At 66.4% G+C, this 21,237-nt stretch overlaps 2 protein-coding genes across 5 annotated transcripts in view; one reads left to right on the forward strand and one right to left on the reverse strand.

Moving 5' to 3' along the window:
- CROCC2 (ciliary rootlet coiled-coil, rootletin family member 2) overlaps positions 1 to 2,524 on the reverse strand; it is a 60,322-nt gene extending 57,798 nt beyond the window's left edge. For all 4 annotated transcript variants that reach the window (XM_072718926.1, XM_072718927.1, XM_072718928.1 and 1 more), the window contains exon 1: positions 2,038 to 2,524. In XM_072718926.1, coding sequence (XP_072575027.1) covers positions 2,038 to 2,118 — 81 coding nt within the window. In that variant the 5' untranslated portion in view covers positions 2,119 to 2,524. The remainder of the gene's footprint in view (positions 1 to 2,037) is intronic.
- A 4,455-nt stretch (positions 2,525 to 6,979) lies between these two features.
- On the forward strand, positions 6,980 to 14,476 carry MAB21L4 (mab-21 like 4). The gene is made up of 5 exons (XM_025987693.2): positions 6,980 to 7,677; positions 10,725 to 10,950; positions 11,967 to 12,120; positions 12,879 to 13,235; positions 13,976 to 14,476. Exons 1-5 carry the CDS (start codon positions 7,194 to 7,196, stop codon positions 14,066 to 14,068), a joined length of 1,314 nt encoding a protein of 437 aa, XP_025843478.2. The 5' UTR covers positions 6,980 to 7,193; the 3' UTR covers positions 14,069 to 14,476.
- The last annotated feature ends 6,761 nt before the right edge of the window (positions 14,477 to 21,237 follow it).

Genomic DNA, 21,237 nt, shown 5'->3' on the forward strand with positions numbered 1-21,237 from the left:
TTTTTTGTAAAGGAAGTCTGTAAAGGAAGGAGCTAAGCGCACATCTTGAAAGATTAGATGAGCAACAACCCCAAAGAACTGAGAAGCAAAGGAATAATGAATATATACGTTAAGGAAACAGAAGATAAAAACACCGTAAAGAGGATCAACAAGGGCCGAAATCAAAGAAACAGGGGCACGGCTTCGGGGTGACCCGCACCTCTCCGCGTGCCCGGACGCCCCCGAGTGGCACACCGACGCCCCGGGTGTCCCGCCCCCAACCCCAGGGCCGGCGGCCACCCTGCTTCGGATCCTCAGCCGAACGGCAGCAAGAGGATATCGGGAACAACTTTCCCCGGAAATTTGAAAATTTAGATATCACGGACAAATTCCTGGGAAATTATCATTAATCGAAACCTACCCCCGAAACAGCCTGGCACATCCGGTAGCTCTTATCTTAAGGGGCCGAGACCCGGATCAGCTCCCTGCCGACTGGCCCCCGAGCCAGGGCTGTCCCGCGGGGGCGCGTCTGCCGCTGTCGGCTCGGGGTGCCCCACCCTCCGAGAACCCGGATCAGAGCGGGACGGCCGGGGTCAGGCGCCCTAGGGTGCCGTGCAGGTGCTGCCGGGGGCCCCCCAGGCGTGGGGAGTGTGTGCAGGCCGGGTCACACGCAGGCCGCGACCTCCAGCCACACCCCGCCGGGCCCTCAGTTTCCCCGTCTGCGGTGCCTCCAGCCCTCGGGCCCTGCCTCCCCGTCTGGACAGGCCTATCTGGGCATCTCGGCGCCTGCCTGCTGCGCCCTGGGGGGTGGCACCCCGATCCCCATCACCACACGCAAATAACAGGTGTCAGCTGGGCGGGCAGAGGGCCCTCGGCCGGGCTCCCTGTGACTTTCAGGGCACAGTTCCCCGCAGGCAGTGGGGGGGGGGGGCGGCCGCATCTGCCAAGTACCTGTGCCCACTGCCAGACAAGGGCCCCAGGAACCACTGGTAACCATAGCGACGTGGCTGGGTGGGGGGGCCCAGCCTCTCTTCTGGAATCCAGAGCAGGTGATGGGGCCCCGCGCGGCTGACAGGAGTCGACGCTGCGGCCAGCTCTTGAGGCGGGAGCGTGCGACCCTTCCCTCCCTCCGCGTGCCCCTGCTTCCGGGATGGACGCCCCGTGGGAGCCGGACTCGGTCACCCGCCCGGGGCCTTGTTTTGTCCTGTCACATCACCCGGTTCAGGGGTCCCGTCCCACCGCGTTCTATCCCGCGTGGACATCCGTGTGCTTGCGCCCGAGCGCCCGAGCACGTGGAAGGCCACCCGGTGTCACTGCATCGCACGGCACCAGCTGTGGGCCGTTTCTGTCCTCTGGCGACCTGGGCTGTTTACCTGGGGCCGCGTCAACCCCGCAGCCAAGTCTGAGGTCTAGGACGCGGGTTCGTTAACCACTGAGTCAGCCGGGGCGGCAGGGTTCAGGGATCCTGGGGGCCGTCGGGTGGGCGGCCTGGAGCGGTGGGCACTGCGGGGGGCTGGCGGGGCCGAGCAGAGCGCCGGCTCGGGGAGCCAGGGCGTGAGGCCGGGAGGGGCGCGGGGTGGGTGCCCGTCCCCACCGCTGCTGCGCTGCAGTGGCTGCTGGGAGGGCCGCCACGGAGAAGGCGGGAAGCCACGGAGCAGATCCTGGGGTGACTGCACCCACCCAGCGGGGCGGCCCCCACCTCTGCCACGAGGGAAGCATGAGTGAGATCCCAGAGCAGGGTCCCAGCGGGGAAGGGTCCCTGTGCCCACCCCTGCCTCCCCACGGTGTGCGGGCCGGGAGCCAAGGCCCAGAGGAGGGGCGGCCGGCCTGAGCCACGCCGCGGACAGGGAGGCTGGGTGCTGGGTCCGGTCCCTCCCGGGCCTCTCTCCGGAGCCGAGGCTGCGCTTGCGTGTGTATGTGTGTGCGCGTGCCCACGCTGACCATGTGAGCGCCACGTGCCCCTCGGAGCCGGGGAGGTGTGGCCCCTCTGGGCACCCTCCCAAGGTGCCCTCGGAGCCTACGCCCAGGAGGGTGCTGGAGGGCGGGCGCCCCACTGACCTGGATCACGGCGTCCAGCCCGGATGGGGACCGCGGCGCAGGGGCCTCCCCATCGCCAGGCTGGCTGGAGGCGGAGCTCATCTGGGACGGAGCACGGGGCCCAGGGCCCGGGGCTCGGGGGCACAGGGCTGGGGGGCTGGGGCTGGGCCGCCCCGTGAGTCTCCTCCTGGAGCCCTGGCCGGGCCGGACCCGCTTCAGGGCGGCAGCCGCACACCTGCGGCACCTGGCTCCTCCGTCAGGGCGCCCAGCTGCCCCCTCTGGGTTGGCGACCTGAGTGGCCAGCTAAGGGCGGAGGCGTTGCCGTGGCAACCGCGACGCAGGGATTGAGTTTCCCTGGAAACAGGAGTGCCGCCCTGTTGCCGTGGGGACCGTGGAGCGCTGTTGTCTGGAAGCCGTTTCCCGGAGACCTGGAGGCGCCCTGGTGGCGCTGTGCACCGGAGCCACCGCGGGGCAGGGGACTGGCCTCCCCCAGGCCTGGGCCCGCGCCCGCCCGGCCTTCCAGGGGCTTCTCCCTGGACCAAGTGTGCGCCGGGGGCGGACCACCGGCTCCTCCCGAGGGAGGGTCGTACACTCTGGCGTTTTCCCCAACACCTGGCAAAGAACTTAGGGGTCAGTGGTGGGGGGCGTCCCCAGAGGGCCAGATGGGGCCCGGGTGGGAGAAAGCACCGCCCAGGGACGGAGGGAGGCCCCGTCGTCCTAGCCCTGTGCGTGGACTCGCCCTCTGGGCTTGGCTTCCCTCTGGACCCCCCACCCCCACCCCGGGACCACCCACTCCGGGGGGCATTTGTGCCTAATTGGGGGGCCCAGTCCCGGGGGGCGAGGCAGGGCACAGACCTGCACCTAGTCCCTGGGGTCTCCCAGGGCCTCCTGAGCCAGCGTCCCCCCGCCCCCTGCCCGGCTGCACCCCTCCCAGCAGAGACCATCGGGAGCAGGGGCGACCCCGTGACCCCCAGAGCGCGCGCTCCTCAGAGGCTGCCCGCCTGGGCAGGACCAGAGGGACCCGTCCTGAGGAACACGGCGCGGTGCTGCCATCCACAAGGCCTCTGCCCGCTGCCCCCGGGGCGACAGCCACCCGAGTGGCCGTGCGGGGACGGGTGGGCCCTCGGGTGGACGGAGACCCACGGGACATGCGGGGCTGGCCGTAGCCTCCAGCTTCCCCCAGGCTGTGGCTGGGGCACCTCCCGCACCCAAGGCTGTCTATGGCACCCCCACCGCCGCGAGGTGGGCCGGGGGCTCGGGGGCTCGGGGGCACGGCCGCCTCCGCGGTGTGGGGAGCGTGTAATGGGGTGTCCCCGCGGGCATCCTGGCCCTGCCCCCCCCACGCACCCCAGCGTTCCCCTGGGCCTGGCCCCCAGCCCTCCCGCCAGCCTCCGCCCCTGCACTCTCCTCCAGGCCCTTAGAGGTTCCTGACGTCCATTCCAAGCCTCGCGGCCTGGGGTCCCTGCTCCTGGCTCCCGGTCCCCGGCTGTCACCGGACAAGAAGGAGAGCCTCCGACAGGGCAGCCCTGGGCCTGCGCCCGGCCCCGCGGAATGTTCCGGAACGGAGGCAGACAGCGCCCCGGTGGGGTGGGCAGGGCCGGGCTCAGGAGGGCCGTGGCCTCACCGCTTCCTGTCCGCCCTGCTCAGGGCCACCAGCAGCTGCCCCACCGGATTCAGACCCTCCCGGGCGTCCCAGCTTCCTGGTGCGAGGGCCACCCCGTGCCCTTGGCGGCATCTCTAGTACTCGCCCCGACACACGGGCCGCGGGCGGGTGCAGCAGGGCCTGCGGGGACGGGACACGCGGCCCCGACACACCCCCGGAGGACGGGTCACTCCCAGGGCAACCCCAGAGGAGGCGGGAGGCTTCCAGGGAGCGAGGCGCCCCCACCCAGCCCCGGGGCCTCCCGGCCCACCCTCCGCTCCCCTGCCAGCTGCCAGCCCGTCTGCGCCTGGGGACTCCTCCCCGGGGGCTGCCCCCCCGCACGGCCAGCCGTCGTCCAAGTGTCCGTGGACAGAGGGCAGATCAAGGGAGGTGCCACCCGGGAGGGGACCGGGACGCGGCCGCCAGGACCAGGGACTGCCCGGGCCCCGCGGGCGTTGGGCTCCGTGGAGCGAGCGTCGCCACAGCGCTGACCCACGGCCACGAGGTCCTTAGACGGGACGACGGGCGTCCGGCGGCTCCAGATCCTGGGGCCGTGACTTCCGGCCCCACATCGGGTGCAGAGACCTCTTAAAAACAAAATCCTAAAATGAAAAAATCATGGAGACAGGATGAGGGTGGCGGTGGGTGCGGTGGGTGCGGTGGGTGCCGGGCGGGGTCGGGGGAACGGGGAGGGGGTTTGGCAGCAGCGGGCGGGGGGCGGGCGGATTCTCCCGCGAGGAGGACAGAGTTTCAGCTTGGGGAGGGGCCCTAGAGGCGGGCGGAGAGCCGGAGGCGCCCGGTGTGAAGGTCCCTCGTGTCACGGGCTTGACATTTGAAAATGGTTAAGATGGTAAATTTCATGTTTATTCATCATCATAAAAAACACAAAACCAGACCAAACTCAGGCCTGCCTACAGCACCTGGGGGCGCTGCGCTCCGTGGCTCCCCGCCGGTCTGCGGCCCCGGGCTCTAGCGGGCGGCGGGGAAGTCGGTCTGACCCCCCTGGCCCCAGGCCCGGACGGACAAACCTGGGTCGCTCCCAAGCACGTGTCGGTGCCCCCGCCCCTCTGCCCGGGGCCTCCTTGGGCCCCCTTCCCCGGGGAGCCCCCAGGACTCCGTCTAGGGTGGTGGCCGCCCCCGGCCCCCTTCTCGCCTCCGGAAGCTTCACGGCCCGGCGTCAGCCCCTGTTGCTCGTGCCGCTGGCTGCGGTGGCCACGTCCAGGTGACCGTGCTGGCCGGCCGCGCCCCTGCTTCTCCTGGGGCGACCCTGAGCGCCCGCAGACACCCGGACGGCCACCCCTCTGCCGCCCCCAGCCACAGGGGACCCCGACTTCCTGCCCCACAGCCCTCAGCGCCCTCCACCCGCCACCTCCTGGCGCAGCCCCACGTGCGCCCTGCTTGATGGAGGTGGGGGGGGGGGTGCCGGCCTTTATGCCAGAGCGTCTCTGTGAGGGAAGGCAGCGAACTCCCACCCGCCCCCCTGCACCACCCCCTGACCGCCCCTTGACCCGCCCCACCTGCACCCCTGCACCCCCTGACCTGCCCCACCCTCCACCTGCCCCCTGCACCCCCGACCTGCATCACCCTCCCCCTGCACCCCCTGACCCGCCCCCCTCCCTGCGCTTCCTGGGGGCCTTCTGCCTCAGGCCCTCGCCCCTTCCACAGACCAGGAGGCTGCGGGCCGGCAGCCCTGCACCGGACGCTGGAGGCAGCTGGGAAACGGAGCGGGGCCTTCTGAGGGGGCTCCGGGGCCGGGGAGCCGGGAGGCGCCTCACCTCCCTGCGGTGGCCTCACCCTTCCCAGGGCCACCGGGGGGCACGTGTGGCCGACGCCCCCGGGGCCTGGCAGGCGGGAACACGCTGCAGGAGCAACGAAGGTGCGCTCACAGCCCCGTCCGCGGCCACAGGCCACGCGTGTCAGACCGCGTCCACCTTGACTGGGCGTCGTGGGGCCACACACCGGAGTTCGGCCGTGCTGCGCCCGTGACGGTGGGGCTGCGGGCACCTTGGCGGCCGCGGGGGGCTGCTGGCCAGGAGGGCACCGCGCACGAGGGGTGGCTGGTCTCCCGCCAGCTGGTGGCCAAGGCGCTGTCATCACCGCCGGAGCGGGAGGCGTCTCGGGAGCCCCTTGAGGCCCAACGGCTCTGCGTGTCCTGAGTGTGAGCAGCTTCTGGGCCCCTCGGCTGCACGAGCCCCTGACCCTGGGGGAGAGGCCTCTCGGGTGCGACGGAGGGGCCCACAGGCCCCGGGAGCCAGGGCCAGGGGCAGGGCTGCGGGACCAGCTCCTCTGCAGCAACGCCCCTGCCTACCGGTCGGGTCCCTGGAGACCGAAGGACCTGTGCAGGGGGGCGGGGGGGGAGGCAGGCCGGAGCGTCCGGTCCTTGAGCTGAGTGGCCGCCCTAGGACAGGGACGGACGTGCTCTGGGCAAGGCCACAGGACAGCACTGGGCCCGCTCTGAGGACGGAGAGTGTCTCTTGGTTGGCGGTGCTGTGGCTGCCCTGAGAGGTGGTGAGCTCCCCGTCCCGGGAGGTGTGGAGGCGGAGGCCCAGGCCCGGGGCCTCCAAGCACCAGCACCAGGAAGTGCGCGCCTTGGATGGAGGCTCTGCCCTGGCACCCGAGGCCCCTGCGTGGGTGGGGGTGGGGGTGGGGGCTCCCCAGGGCAGAGGGCGGGCGGGAGGCAGCGTCTCCAGGATCCCTTGTTAGGGGCTACTTCCAGGCTCGCTGTTTGCACACCCTCCAGCGGGGCACCCGGCGTCCAGGGGCCAAGGGTCGGCGGGGGTGGCTCCCCGGCTGGTCGGGACCTGCCCGCCTGAGCCTGAGCTGAGCGGGAGACAGGCTGGGCCGGGCGGGCTCCCAGCAGGGCGCTGGGGGGGCGAGGCCTTCACCCAGCGAGGCGGGGCCGGGGAGACTTCCCCTGAACCGGGGCGGCGGCGGGCCTCCAGCTGCAGCCCCGGTGGGTGCGGGCTCCCCGCAGCCTTGAGGGTTGGAAGGGAGGCCCCGGGGGGGCAGGATTCACACCCAGGACCCCCCGAGGCGCCCCCTCTCAGCTCTCGGTCGGGCACAGGTGTCTGAGCGGGTGTTGAGGCTGCCGGGCAAGTGCAGCTGCCCAGGGGCTCCCCCCACGGGGGCTCGGGGAGCCACCACCCGGCCTGGCCTCTGTCATCGCAGCAGTGGGGCCGCCGTGGGTCCTGCCCCCGTGGCTGTGGCGAGGGGACCAGGCACAGGCCCCCACCCCAGGACAGCGCGGGGGAGGTGGCCAGGCCCTGGGAGGGGCGGAGTCGGGGTGACAGGAGGAGGAGCCCTGCCCCGCCCCAGGCTCCCAGTGACATTCCTGGCTGCTGGCGACTGACTCAGCCCCACCTGAGAGGCCAGGGCCAGGCCTGGCTATTTAACCGGGTGGCGGTGGTGGTGGCGGTGACACCGCGCTCGGGGATCCTGCTCCGCGGAGCTGGGCCCCACCTGGAGGGCAGGTGCGTCCCCCCGGCCCGCCGGCCTCAGTGTGGCCCTCGCGGGCTGCCCTGCCCCGGGCCCAGCCATGGCGGTGCAGGTGCCCCTGTGGCACCACTACCTGTGGGCCATCCGCTCCAGGGGGGCGCCGCGGGCGCGGGACTACCAGCGTGCCGAGGACGTGCTGCTCACCGTCCTGGAGCGCGTGCACGACCTGGACCCGCGCTTCCTCGTGGACTACTCCCGTGACCTGGAGGCCTTCCAGTTCGCCCTGCGCTCCTCCGAGGACCCCCTGGACATGGAGGTGCCCCTGTGCGTGGACGCCGAGGCCCTCCTGGTGGAGGAGGTGGGGGCCGCCGAGGCAGGGGACGGCCCCGCGTCCTGCCGCCTGGGGGTGTCCCGGGAAGGGCCCCGGCCTGAGCGGTGGACGGCCGACGACGTCTTCAACGTCTCCTCGGACGGGAGCGCCGAGTGCTGCGGCCACATCGTGCCCAGCAAGGTCCTGCGCGTCCTCAAGGACCTTCTGGTGGCGGCCATCGTGCACTGCAGGCACCAGAGCCTCATCGCGCCAGGTAGCCGCCGAGTGACTGGGCACAGGTGTGAGGGCAGCGCGAGCACGTGTGTGCGTGTGCAGGCCTAAGTGTGCACACGTGGGGGCGTGTGGGTGCACGTGTGCACAGACTGCGGCCTCTCTGCACCTGCGTGTTGGGGTCCGAGGTCCCTTCCAGCCCCAAACACCGCTCAGAGGACAGGTCCTGCCCTTCTGGCTCTGGCATGAGGACCCGGAGGTCACGCTGCGGCGGCCGGGACTCGTTAGGCCGCTGACCCGCCGGCGGAGGGTCCCTGCCGGTCCTGGGTGCTTCTGCGAGCAGCTCCAGGCCAGGGCGACAGTCGTACGGGTGCCACACGGCACGGGTGGGAAGCCTGGGTATGTGCACGCGTGTGCGTACGGGATCATGATCACGTGTGCGTGTGCGCCTGTGCGTGTGCAGGTGTGAGTGCACGCGTGAGCGTGTGTAGGGGCTGTGTTTGCGTGCACATGTGTGCACAGATCCGTTTTGATTTATGGTCTGGTTGCCCCTTGGTGACCTGGGCCCTGAGCAGGCCGTGCAGGGCAGGTGGGCCTCAGTCTCCCCTCCGGCCTCGCTGGTGTGATCTGGGTGGTGAGCCCCGGGGTCGGACCGGGGTCCTGGCGCCGCGTGGACCGAGAGCCCGGGACAGGAGGGCGTCCCCTGGGGCCGGAGCAAAGGCCTCGGGTTGTCCTGAAGGGGCCAGGACCACAGCAGAGGGTCCGGCTTCCCCTGGGGGGGACAGGCCGGGGTCGGCGGCTGCCCTGGGCGCTCACCTGGTCCCCACGTCCGCCGTGATGTCAGAGGACGGGGCCGGTCAGCCCATCTCAGGGACAGCGACCTGCCCCGGCTGCTCCGAGTGCTCTTCCAACACCAAGGGGAGGGGCGACTTCCAACCCTGGCCGTCCCCCCGGACCTGCCCGGTGGCCCGGGGCGGGTGGCCGCCCTCGCAGGGCAGCCGAGCCCGTCATCAGGCGCGCCGAGTGCCCCCGGCCCCTTCCACATCTTCTCTGGCCATCTCTGAACCTTCCAATTACTGGGGCCACTTCTGTCTTCTGGGGTGACTAACGTGGCCGTTCCCGCCTGGCCCTGTCCCCCGCCGGCCTGCGCCCCTCCCACTGGGGTGTGCCCCGCCCTGGGCCGTGCAGCCACACTCCGAGGTCCCGGCTGCCAGGCGGAGGTGGCTGGGCGCCCCGCCCAGGGGCCCAGGGCGTTGGGTGTGCAGGGAAATTCCAGGCATTGCTTCCTGACACTTAACCTTAAAAGGTAAGCACAGCGGCTCCAGGTGACAAGGTTCAGGCTGCTCCCACCCAGGGACGAACCGGTGAGACCGGGCTGGGGGCTGCGGCGGGCGCGGTCGTGACCCGGCGGGTGTGGCTGGCCGCCTCCCAAGCCATCGCCTCCGTGGCCAAAATGTGTGCCCCATAGTAGCTGAGGACACGAAACCGCCGACAGAAGCTCTGGGGGGACGTGCCTCAAGCCTGAAGCGGGGGGAGCCAGGGATCCCTGGACGCCTTCCTTCCTTTACAACTGATGGGGAAACTGAGGCTCGTTGGGGGGGCCCAGGTGGCAGGGCCATGACCTGGTCTGGGCTGGGTCCCAGGAAGAGGCCCAAGAACTACCCTATAGGAGACTGGGGGAGGGGTCTGCATGGGAGGGAAGGGGTCTGCATGGGGAGTAAGGAGTCCGTGTGGGGGATGGGCCTGCATGGGGTGGGAGGGGCCTGCATGGGGGGGAGGGGCCTGCATGGGGGGGAGGGGCCTGCATGGGGGAGGGGTCTGCATGGGAGGGAAGGGGTCTGCATGCTGCATGGGGGAGGGTCTACATGGGGAGTAAGGAGTCCGTGTGGGGGATGGGCCTGCATGGGGGGGAAGGGGCCTGCATGGGGGAGGGGTCTGCATGGGGAGGGAAGGGGCCTGCATGGGGGAGGGGCCTGCATGGGGGAGGGTCTGCATGGTGAGGGGACTGCATGGGGAAGGGGTCTGCATGGGGGGGAAGGGGCCTGCATGGGGAAGGGGCCTGCATGGGGGAGGGTCTGCATGGGGAGGGGACTGCATGGGGAAGGGGTCTGCATGGGGGGGAAGGGGCCTGCATGGGGAAGGGGCCTGCATGGGGGGGGAGGGGCCTGCATGGGGGAGGGTCTGCATGGTGAGGGGACTGCATGGGGGAGGGGTCTGCATGGGGAGGGAAGGGGCCTGCATGGGGGAGGGGCCTGCATGGCGGAGGGTCTGCATGGTGAGGGGACTGCATGGGGAAGGGGTCTGCATGGGGGGGAAGGGGCCTGCATGGGGAAGGGGCCTGCATGGGGGGGAGGGGCCTGCATGGGGGAGGGTCTGCATGGGGAGGGGACTGCATGGGGAAGGGGCCTGCATGGGGGGGGAGGGGCCTGCATGGGGAGAGAAGGGGTGTGCGGGAGGTGCAGGCTCCTTCCTACAGGACCCCCAGGGCTGTGTGTGGGGTGGGACAAGGGAAGGCGGCTCCCTCCGTTCCATCCCGGGGGACCTTTGTCCAAGGCACGTACTGGGGACTCCCCGGGGGCTCAGCTCCCAGGCGAGGGCCTCGCAGCCTGGCTGGGCAGGGGAGGGAAGGGGAGACCGCTCTGAGCCCAGGGCTGGCCGGGGGGATAGGAGTGCCCCCCACACCACAGCTCCTCTGCTGCTCTGTGTGGTGTTGATATGTTTTGGGGGAAATGACGACTGAAGCAGAAGGCCCAGGTCTTACCAGGGCAGCCGTACACCCAGCCCCCAGCCCCATCACCCTGGGGATGTCCCCTGCTGGGTGGGTGGGGGTTCGGGGTCAGGGGGCGGGCACGGGGCTGCGTCTGAGTAGCGAGGGGGGCGGGCGGCACTTTCCCTGGTGTGCGGCCGGGCTGAGGTTCTGGGGGCCCCGGGGCGGCGTGGAACCCGGGAGGGCAGGCTCCCGCACCGGCAGCCTTGGGGTCCAGGCCGTGCCGGGCGCCGGGCACCACACGGGCCCCTCCCCACACCGGCCTCCCGAGAGGTGGGGGGGCAGTGGAGACGGCGGTTCCAGGGCCCGGCGCGTTGTTGCAGGTTCCCTGAACGCGGACAGCCTGAGGGAGGAGGAGCTGCACCTGTCCCTGCTGGTGTCCAGCGGCTGGAGGACGGTCCGCTTCCACGTCGTGCCCGTGGTTCGCAGAAAGCACCGGGTGCCCGCCCTGGAGGGGGCCCAGCTGACGCGTGCGTTTCCTGGGGGCAGCTTGAGAAGGATCGTCGGCCAGGAGGTGGCCCTGGTGCCGGCCGGCGCCCAGCTCTGGAGGTAGGACGCGCCTCCTGGGCCCGTGGGGTCCGGGGGAGCCTGCAGGATGGGCCTGCTGACCACCGCACCCCCGGCCCCGAGTAGGAGGCCTGCGGGCATGAGGCGCGGACAAACTGGGAAACGCAGGGGCCGCCCTGGACGGGACCCCCGCGACCCAGCCGACACCTTTGTCTCGGGTGTGAAAGTCGCCAAGAGGACAGCGACCGGTCTGGGGCCTGCAGGTGCCCGGAGCGCTCAGGAGGGGCCCCACACGGGGAGGGTGACCAGACGATCTGGAGCATCCCCCAGCCGTGGGGCTGGTGCAGGTCCCCCTCGCCCACCGGCCCCGGAGCCCCGGCCGCCCCCCAGGGCCCCACGGCCGCCCCCAGTCCGCGAGCTCAGTGAGGCCCTTCCTCTCTCACGTCAGCGAGAGGACACCCCGAGGTGGTGTCTGTGGGACGTAGGAGGGGGGCAGGAAGGGGAGGGTGGGCTGAGCCGTCCCGCGTGCAGGGAAGCAGGGCCGTCCATCCGGACGCCGGGGTGCAGCGCGTTGGTCCCGAGCCTCCGCGAAGACTGGGGCCCCCGGGGCCCTGGCCACCACGGCCCAGCAAGCATGCAGGGAGCGCCCCGGTGCACAGACCCCAAGGGCCGGCCCTGCTGCTGGGGGCGGCTTCCGAGCCCCTCGGGGCTTGCGGGGCTGCCCGGTGAAGGCCGCACCTCTCCAGTGGGGCCCGGACTGGCCACATCAGCCGAGCGCCAGGAGGCTCCCCGTACCCCTCCGTGTTCTGGGGCCCGGCGTCTCCGTGAAAACCCACCCTTCACATCCGACTGCCCGCCGGGGCGGTTCCTGGGACACATGGGTGGGGAGGCTGGGCGCCGGGTGCCGGCCTGGACCACCCTGTGCACACGGGCTTCTGATCCGGGAGGCCGCAGAAGCCGGGGCTTTCCCTCCTGGGGACAAGCCGCGGCTGTGGGGGGCCCTGCGCCCCCGGCTGAGGCCCCGAGGCTGACACTGCGGTGCCTGTCCTGGCCCCCAGGGTCTCCACCGACCACCTGCTCACCCGGCTGCTCGGCGCGCTGGGCTCCTTCCGGGGCCACCGCCTGGACAGCCTCTCCATCCTGGACCGGGTCAACCACGAGAGCTGGCGCGACAGCGGCCAGAGCCCCGGCCTGACCTACGGCCACCTGAAGGTATGCATCGTCGGGGGGCTCGGGCGCGGGGGTCCCTGGTGGCCGCGAAGCTTACCCCCGGGGGTCGTCCCCGGAGAGGAAGTGGCCTGTCCTGCAGCTGGGCCCCTCGCTGGGCTGCTGCGACGTGGCGGGAGCCGTGTCCTCCTTCGTGACCATCGGGTGTGGAGAAGAGTGACGGAGGGCAGGGCGGGGGCGCCAGGCAGCGAAGGCGGGCAGACGGGGTCTCTGCCCGGAGCGAGCCTGGGGTGGGGAGTGCTGCTCCGTGACGGGACGGGGGCTGGCAGGGCGGCCCGACCCGGCACAGGAGAGTCCCTCTGAGCCGCTCCCTGCCCCCTGCAGGCTTCCATCCCAGCCCTGAGGGGTTGCCAGCTTCCTGGGGGGCCCTCGGGGTCTGCACGCTGCCGCTGCTCTTGGGGTCGGGCTGTGGGCACGTTCGGTGGGAGGGGACAGGGCGTGAGGCAGAGGCCAGAGGAGGCGAGAAGCCTCGGAATCTCCCGAGAGGGGTCCTGGGCTGGGGGCTGGGGCCCCTGTGAGCCTGGACTCGGTGGCAGCGCCCTGGGGAGTCGGGGAGCTGCCAGGATGGAGGCCGCAGGCCGGGAGGAGCTGAGACTCACCCTGGGGCATCCAGGGGGTGTGAAGTGTGGGGTGGGGGGCTGGTGGGCCAGGGCCCGGGGGGCCGGGGGCAGGCTGCGGTGGGCTTGGCCGCACTGGACCAGGCGGGGGCCGCCAGCGGGCGCCTGACCCCCCACCTGCTGCAGACCGTGCTGCTGTGGGCCTCGGTGCTCTTCCCTGCGCCCGAGGACTGGGCCGAGCTGCAGGGCGCCGTGTACCGGCTGCTGGTGGTGCTGCTCTGCTGTCTGGCCACCAGGAACCTGCCGCACTTCCTCTACCCCGGCTGCAACCTGCTGCGGGACGCCGGCCTGGACCTCAACGCCCTGTACCAGCGGGTGGAGCACTTCGCCAGCCAACCTGAGGCGTCCCTGCGTATCCACGTCACCCACCTGGGCCGCAGCCCCCCACCGCGCATCGGCAACGGGGTCAAGGCGCTCCTGCAGCTGCCCGCCAGCAACCCTGCCTACTGGGCCACCGCCTACTTCGACGTCCTGCTGGACAAGGTGGGCAGGGCCGGCCGAGGGCGTCCCAGGCAGGCCCGGGGCAGCATGCAGGTGGGGACAGAGCCCTCATCCACACCCCCAGGGTCAGGTCTGTCCTCTGGACAGCAAGAGAGCGTCAGGGAAGGTGTGACCTCTGGAGGTCAGACAGGCCGTGGGTGCCCCCTGCCCGTTAGTGCCCGGGAAGCAGGGCATGCGTCCGAGCCAGAACCGCCCCCAAGCGCACCCCTGACAAGTGCTCCGTTCCTCACGGAGTCTGCTGGCCTCACGGGCTGTCCTTGCAGGTGCAGTTCCTGCTTATGCCTGGACCCAGGAGCCCCATGCTGTGTCCTTGGGACTAGGCATCCTGTGGCCTGGTGTTCGGGGGTCGCCTGGCCGCTCTGCTGAGCCCTCCCTCCCCTGCTCCCACAGAGCACACTCCTGCTCCTTTCCCTTGGGCCGACCCGCACCCTCACCCCAAAGGGCCAGCACCGTCTCCCTCCGGAGCACAGGGGGCTGGCGGGATGAAAGCAGGGGGGTGATGGGTGCTCAGCCCTCCACAAGCACCTGCGGGGTCAGGCCCATCTGGGGGGACACCCACGTACGAGGAAGAGCCCCTGGAGGAGAGGCCCTGGGTGGCTCCACATCTGAGGAGGCCTTGCAGGCAGACCCAGAGGCAGGAGGTCCTGGCAGCCGGGGAGCACGTGCCCCTGCGAGGGGGTCTCATGACTCTGTGACCCCTCTGCCCCCCGCCCCATCTGCAGTTCCAGGTCTTCAACATCCAGGATAAGGAACGGATCTCCGCCATGCAGAGCATCTTCCAGAAGACCAAGACCCTGGACAGCGAGGAGTGCTGAGCTGGTTTCCCCCGACTCCGCCTTTACCGCCCACAGCCTGGCTGCCCTGCCCCACAGAGGGTCCCAGGACACTGGGGGGAGAATGGGCTTCTCCTGAGGGGGGCGGTGGGTGGTAGAGACGTCCGCAGGGCCACCGCAGACTGTCAGGATGGCCTCGTGGGAGCCTGAGCGTGCCGGGCAGCAGGCCTCTGGGAGCAGCTGCCCAAACGCCGGGCCTGGGATGAGGTGCCTTGGGTTTCACAAGATGCGTGTTGACCCATCCTGTGTGATGTCATCAGACTCTCAAAACCAAGTGTCTGCATGACACCTGGAGCCCCAGAGCTTGTCCCCACCTGCGTCACGAGCCACTCTGTGGTGACGAATACTGTATATCTGATCTTGAATAAACTCGCGCACTGGATATACACAGTGGGGATGGGGCCTTCCACTTTCCGTGTATCTTCCGTGGAGAAGATTTCCCCCGGGGAAACCTAGACGTACAAGAAGCTGGTGTGCACACAGACAATTCCCAACTTTCTCCAATCCCTGTAAATGACCAGCCTCTTCCCCGGTGTCCCTTCCTTCTAGTTCGCAGAGGAAACTGAAGCCCACACCCGCAGCTCCGTCTGCCAACCCGGTGTCAGTCCTGTCACGGTGGAGGTGCCCCCTTTTCCTGTGTAAGGTGGCGTCTTCCCGCCTCTGACACCACCCCCTGCATCTGTTCTCACTGCCCCATTCCCCCACTCCGCATGCTCTCATCAGCCCGTGACAGCAGCCTGTAGCCCCTTCCCCACTGCGTTCTCACGTGAGAGTCCCAGAGACCTTCGTGTGCCCCAGCCAAACAGACATGTTCTCCTTTCCACCTCTTCGCCTCTCGGTGACATTCGTTCCTCAGCTTCCAAGCTGCAGCCCACACCCTGGCTCTGGGAAAGGGGCCTGCAACCCCACAGCAAGTGCATGTGGCAGCAACTTCCCCAGGCTCCTCCACAATTTCCACGACCATGTGCCAGAATAGCCACCCATGGAGCAGAGGAAATGCAGGACCCTTGAAGGCTGTGGGGTGCGGGGCCTCAGCTGACACTAATACAGGGGGGCCCAAAATGCCATTAGAGTGGGGGCTTTAAGAACACAGAACCTTGGCCCAACCTATTCAGGGAGGGTACAAAGTGCCCGGGCCCACCCTGTGAGCATTTCCTCAGCGTCTGAGTGTGTAACAGGATGTGCGTTCTTAGCAGGAGCAAGAGCCTTAATGGTAGGAGAGGCCAAGGGGAAGACTTCAAAAGCACTTGTTTTCTCATGGCCAAAATAGTCTGGCAAAACAACCTTAGCATCACCCTGAAACACCCTAATTCACCAGTATAACCCTGGCAAAAGTCAGAAGAGTCAAAAAAAAAAAAAAAAGAGATACTTGGGTATAAATCCGACAAAATATGTAAAATATCTCTATGAGGAAAGCTATAAAACTCTGACGAACAAAATCAAAGAAGAAGTAAGAACGTGGACATACCATGCTCATGGATAGGAAGGCCCCACATTGTCAAGATGTCGGTTCTCCCCAGCCTGACCTGTACGCTCAGTGCAATCCCAAGCCCAGCAAGTCATTTCGTGGATATTGATAAACTGATTCTATTTTTCTTTTTTTTTTGACAAACTGATTCTAAAGTCATAGACTCATGACCCAGAATAGCCCCCATGATACGGGAAGAGGAGAACGAACTTGGAGGACCGACAGTACCTGACCTCGAGACTTCCCATAAGGCTGTAGTCCTCGTGACAGCGTCATATCAGTCAGACAACAGACAAATAGGTCAGTGGAATGGAATATAGAGCCAGAAACAGACTCACAGAAATAGAGCCAACTGATCTTTGACAAAGCAGCGAAGGCAATACAATGGCGCAAAGATAGGCTTTGCAACAAACGGCGTTAGGACAACTGGATGTGCACATGCAGAACGATGCAGCTAGACACAGACCTTACACCCTTCTCAAAAATTAGCTGAAAATGGGTCATAGACATCAATGTAAAGCAAACAAAACAAAACAAAACAAAACAAAACAAAAAAACCTATAAACCTCCGGGAAGATAACATAGGAGGACACCTAGATGACCTTGGGCGTGGTGATGACGTTTTAGCTACAGCACCAAAAGCGCGATCCATGAGAGAAAGAATCAGTTGACTGAATTTGACTGAAATTAAAATCTCCTGCTCTCTGAAAGATGATGTCAAGAGAGTAAGACAAGCCACAGACTGGGAGAAAATATTTGCAAAAGACACATCTGACAAATGATTGTTATCCAGAATATATTTAAAAAAAAAAACAAAAAACAAAACCACCTCTTCAAACACAACGAGAAAGCCAACAACCTGAGTAAAAAATGGCTCAGTGGTTGAGCGTCTGCCTTTGGCCCAGGGCATGACCCCGGGGTCCTGGGATTGAGTCCCACATCTGGCTCCCTGCATGGAGCCTGCTTCTCCCTCAGCCTGTGTCTCTGCCTTTCTCTCTCTCTCTCATGAATAAATAAAAATCTTTAAAACAAAAAATTAAACGCACTTTTACCATACACCATCCAGCCATGGCATTCCTTGGTATTTACCCAAAGGAGCTGAAAACTCATGTTTGCACAAAACCCTGCACACGAATATTTACAGCCGCCGTGTTAATAAATAATCCCCCAAACCTGGAAGCAGCAAGATGCCCTTCAGTAGGTGACTGGATAAATAACCTGGTCCATCCAGACAACGGGATATTACTCGGTGCTAGAAAGAAATGTGCTGTCAACCCAGGAAAAGACGTGGAGGTACTTAAATGCTTGTGACGAGGTGAAAGAAGTCGTTTTGAGAGGCTGCACCCTGTAGGATTCCAAGTCTGACATTCTGGAAAAGGCAACAGCACGGAGACAGTGAAAAGATCAGCGGTTGCCATGGGTGAGCAGGGGGGAGGGGGTGGGAGGGATGAACAGGTGAAGCACGGAGGATTTCAGGGCCGTGAAAGTCTCCGTATGATACCATACGGGCGGGTCCAAGTCATTGCACACCTGTCCAGACCCGTAGAGGGCAAACCACCGAGAGTGAGCCGTAGTGTGCGTGACGGGCTTTGGGCGATGATGGTGATGATGTGTCTGTGTGGGTTCATCCGTAATAACCCACATACCGTCGGGTGAGGGGTGTCGGTGCCTGTGTAACTAGGGGCAGAGGGTTTATGGGAAACCGCTACACCTTCCTCTCCATTTTGTCATGTATCTGAAATTGCCCCCCAAAGGAAAGTCTTTAAAAACTAAAATAAATGTGGGGAACCCCGGGTGGCGCAGTGGTTTAGCGCCTGCCTTCGGCCCAGGGTGTGATCCTGGAGTCCCGGGATCGAGCCCCGCGTCGGGCTCCCGGCATGGAGCCTGCTTCTCCCTCTGCCTGTGTCTCTGCCTCTCTCTCTCTCTCTCTCTGTGTCTATCATAAATAAGTAAATAAATAACTCTTTAAAAAATAAATAAATAAATAAAATAAATGTGAAATGTCTAAAATCACCTGCATCATGGTGAATGACACCATGATGAGCCAAGCGGCTCCGCTGGGAGCTACAGACTCAGAGCCAGGGCAGCCCGGCGGAAGGCCCTGCGTGGCGGCTGACCGCGGGGGGCTCCCTTGCCAGCCCCGCTGGAGAGCACGTTACAAACGACTCGTGTTCACCTGGAAGAGGCCTCAATGTCCGCTCAAGGTTGTCCCAGGCGGGGGTTGACCCCCCTGCTCGGTGTCACGACATAGGCCTCCTGGACCCTCGTCACCTGGCCTGGTCCCGTAGAGCATCTCGCTCACGATACGGACCACATCATGCTAATAAGACCTGAGGAGCGTTGACCGGCCAGCGCTTCGGATGCCTCGTAAGACAGTTTTATCCCGGAGGGTGGGCGGTAAATGCTAGTCTCAGGGTCTGTGTCACAGCTGAAGATTCGAGAGGCTCGGTGGCCTGGGCACGCCAAGCCGAGACACGGCTTCTAAGGAACAGCCGGAGCGTTTACCCCTTGCCGCCCCGGCCGCGATGAGCCGGGCAGTGCTGGCCGGGCCTCCTTGGATTTGCAGATGGCACATGCACCTCGCTTGGCGTGTCCGCCTGTCGGGGCCTTGGAGGCTGTCAGTTCTGAGTGCGGCCAGAGCGCAGCAGGTTCACGCAAGGTGCCCCTGGGGGAACGGGGCACTGCAGGGCATCCCTGGGAACCGTGGCCTGCAAGCTGAAGCTCTGGGGCAAGCCCGGGCCCTCTGGAGCGGAGAACCGCCCTCCGTTCCGAGCACAGCGTCTGTCGTGAGTCTGGGCCCCGGTGGAGAACGAGCCCCTGGCACGAGACCCTAGGGGGCTACACCACCCGAGCTGCCTGTCACGAGCCAAATGTTACGGGGCGGGGGGGGGGGGGGTAGGTCTCACCTGTGCGTCGAGGCAGGAAAAACAAGTAAAAGGCATGAATATTGCAAAGGAAGCAAAACTGTCCTGTTCATAGACCAATTGCTCTCCTAACAGAAAATCGTGGAGGAATCCGCCAAGAAACTACTGAACTTTGTGAATTTGGTGAGGTTGGAGGACGGGTTATGCGGGAAAGTCAAGTGTCCCTGTATACACGTTAAGAATGAACTATTGGAAATAAAGATTTTAAAATACCATTTACGGCAGCGTCAAAACTGCAAAAAAAAAAACAAAAAAACAAAAAAAAACCACCCAGGAAATAGGTAACGAGAGGTACGGAAGTCCTCCGCACCGGGAACAGCGCTGGATGGGATTTAAAATTCCCCAGGCCACGCTCAGGAGGGGGAAGTTACATTTTGACGATTTCCATTAACCTTGATGCTTAGATTTGCTGCCATTCCTATCAAATTTCTAAAGAGATAGACAAGGTGATTCTAAACGTACATGGAGCTCGAGGGACCCAGGGTAGGAAAAACAGTCTTTAAAAAGGGAGGGGGGGCCGCCCGGCGGGGGGCTCAGCGGTTTAGCACCCCCTTCGGCCCGGGGTCCTGGGATCGAGTCCCGCGTCGGGCTCCCCGCATGCAGCCTGCTTCTCCCTCCGCCTGTGTCTCTGCCTCTCTCTCTCTCTCTCTCTCTCTCTGTCTCATGAATAAATAAGTAAAATCTTTTAAATAAATCAATAAAAAGGGAGGGTGGAATCGGAAGACGGGCACTACCTGCTTGTAAAACTCGCCGGGACGCTGCGGCACAGGCTGTGGTCAGGGTGACGAGGCACAAGCCGGGGCGGCCGGGGACGGCGGGGAGGGAAGGCCCAGGCCCGGGCTCAGGCTCCGTCCGATCCCGAGGAAGCAGACAGGAGGCAGCAGAAACAGAGAGAAATAAACGCGGCTCCCCAGCCCCGCGACGCCGGGAGCCCCCCCTCCAGCGCTCGCAGGGGCCCAGAACCCCAGACGCAGAGGATGTTGTGCAGGAGAGACTAACCCGAGGGCGGGAGCAGCTCGCTCGGGCTCGGGCTGCGCAGAGGGAACGCGGTTTGTGCGAGTCCCCGTGTTTGTTCTGAGTAGAGCAGGATCCTCACGACCCCCCGACCCTGACCAGACATTTAGCAGGTTCCCTGCCCCGTCCCTACAAAAGGGACCCCAAGCACCCCCGGACGCAACCCCGGAGGGGTCCCCTCTCCCTCCCGGGAGCTCTCCCTGTATCTCCGCTTGACAAACCTCCATCGCTTTGCTCACTTCCTGTCGCCGGAGACTCATTCTTGACCCCGTGGGACAAGCAGCAGGTTGTCCCACACGCAGGGCCCGGGAGAGCGAGGCCGCAGGGGCGACCAAGGGCCAAGAGGCCGCGTCGGGCAGGGGGCACGGGCACGTCTGCTTCACAAACTGGGACCCTGGGGATGAGCACGAACCTGGCTCCTCCTGCACCCCACGCGCAAGACGCTCGCAGCGCACACCCCAGACCCCAACGCAACGGCCGATGCCGTCGAGGCTCCAGACAGAGACACAGGGAGATACCCTCAGGACCCGGACGTCATCGTCATCGAAGGTGTCCTGAGAGGTGACCGACCGCGCAGATCACGAGAGCAGACACGTGGGTGGATCGGAGCTCGCGAAGGGAAGGGACCTGCTTTTTGGAAACTGGGATGGCGGAGACGAAGAGGGGACCTGGGAGCAGGGGAGAGGCCGTCGCTCACCCGCAGTCCCCGGAATGTGAAGTAACGGCCGTAAGTTCACAATAAAAACATGCAAATCACACAAGGGGAGCAAGACATGGGAGCCGACAAGTCCCGAAAGCCGCGGGCTCCCGAGGAGGCTCTGTAGGATTCGCCATCGGGAAGTGGAAGGTAAAGCCGAGTCGGGGACGATTCCACGCCCACCGGAAGAGAAGACCCCCCGGGTGCGGGTGTGGAAGGGGCCGACTGGGGCTCGCGCGTCTGGCGAGGGCGTGGGGGTCACAGGCGCTTCCCGGTCCCCGCCACCCCACGCCTCCCCGGGCGGGGCCGCAACCCTCATCACAGCCCCCACTTGCAAATACCCCGGAGGTGACGAACGGATGCCAGGACGGCGGCCCGGCTGGCGCGTCCCAGTGCCCCGCGAGAGCAGCGGCCACTCGGGAACGTGCCCATGTGCGACCCCTCCACAAGGCCCGCGAGCACCTGCAAGACCGGCCTGCGGGGACCGGATCGGACGGGGGCACAAGGGACCAGCCCCGGGGCACCTGCACTTGCGCTCCGGGCGCCAAGTCTGCTCCGGGGACGCCAGCCGGGACGGCGCTGCTCTCGGGAAGAGCCTCCCTCGGCCCGTCCCCTCCCGGACCCGGGGCCTCACCCCCGTGGCCGAGAGCACAGGCGGGGGACGGGTGGGCGTCGGAGAGCAAGCAGCCCTGGCCGACACGGGGGGTGACGCTGGCCCTGCACGAGGACTCGGGCCGCGCTGGGCCGCTGCGTCCCCCTGGGCTTCGTGGGCCCTTCGGACCCGTGAGGACCTGGCGGCTGCGCTGTGGCCAAGGGATCCGATGTGAGAGCCCCGCAGGCGACAAGCGGGGGGAGCCTGGCATGGGCAGAAAGCCCAAGTGGGGGGGGGGCCCCGGGGACGGTGGGTCTGAGGGGGCCAAGCTGAGAAGCAGGAGGGCCCGGCGCCCGGGGGGGCCCTCACCGGACACCTGGGCCCCCAGACCTCCAGCGCTGCGCCGGCCCGTGCGCCTGTGTGTGGCCGCGAGCTCCCCGACCGCAGTCCGGGCCG

The sequence above is a fragment of the Vulpes vulpes genome, chromosome 9 (genome assembly GCF_048418805.1).
Source record: "Vulpes vulpes isolate BD-2025 chromosome 9, VulVul3, whole genome shotgun sequence".
NCBI lineage: Eukaryota > Metazoa > Chordata > Mammalia > Carnivora > Canidae > Vulpes > Vulpes vulpes.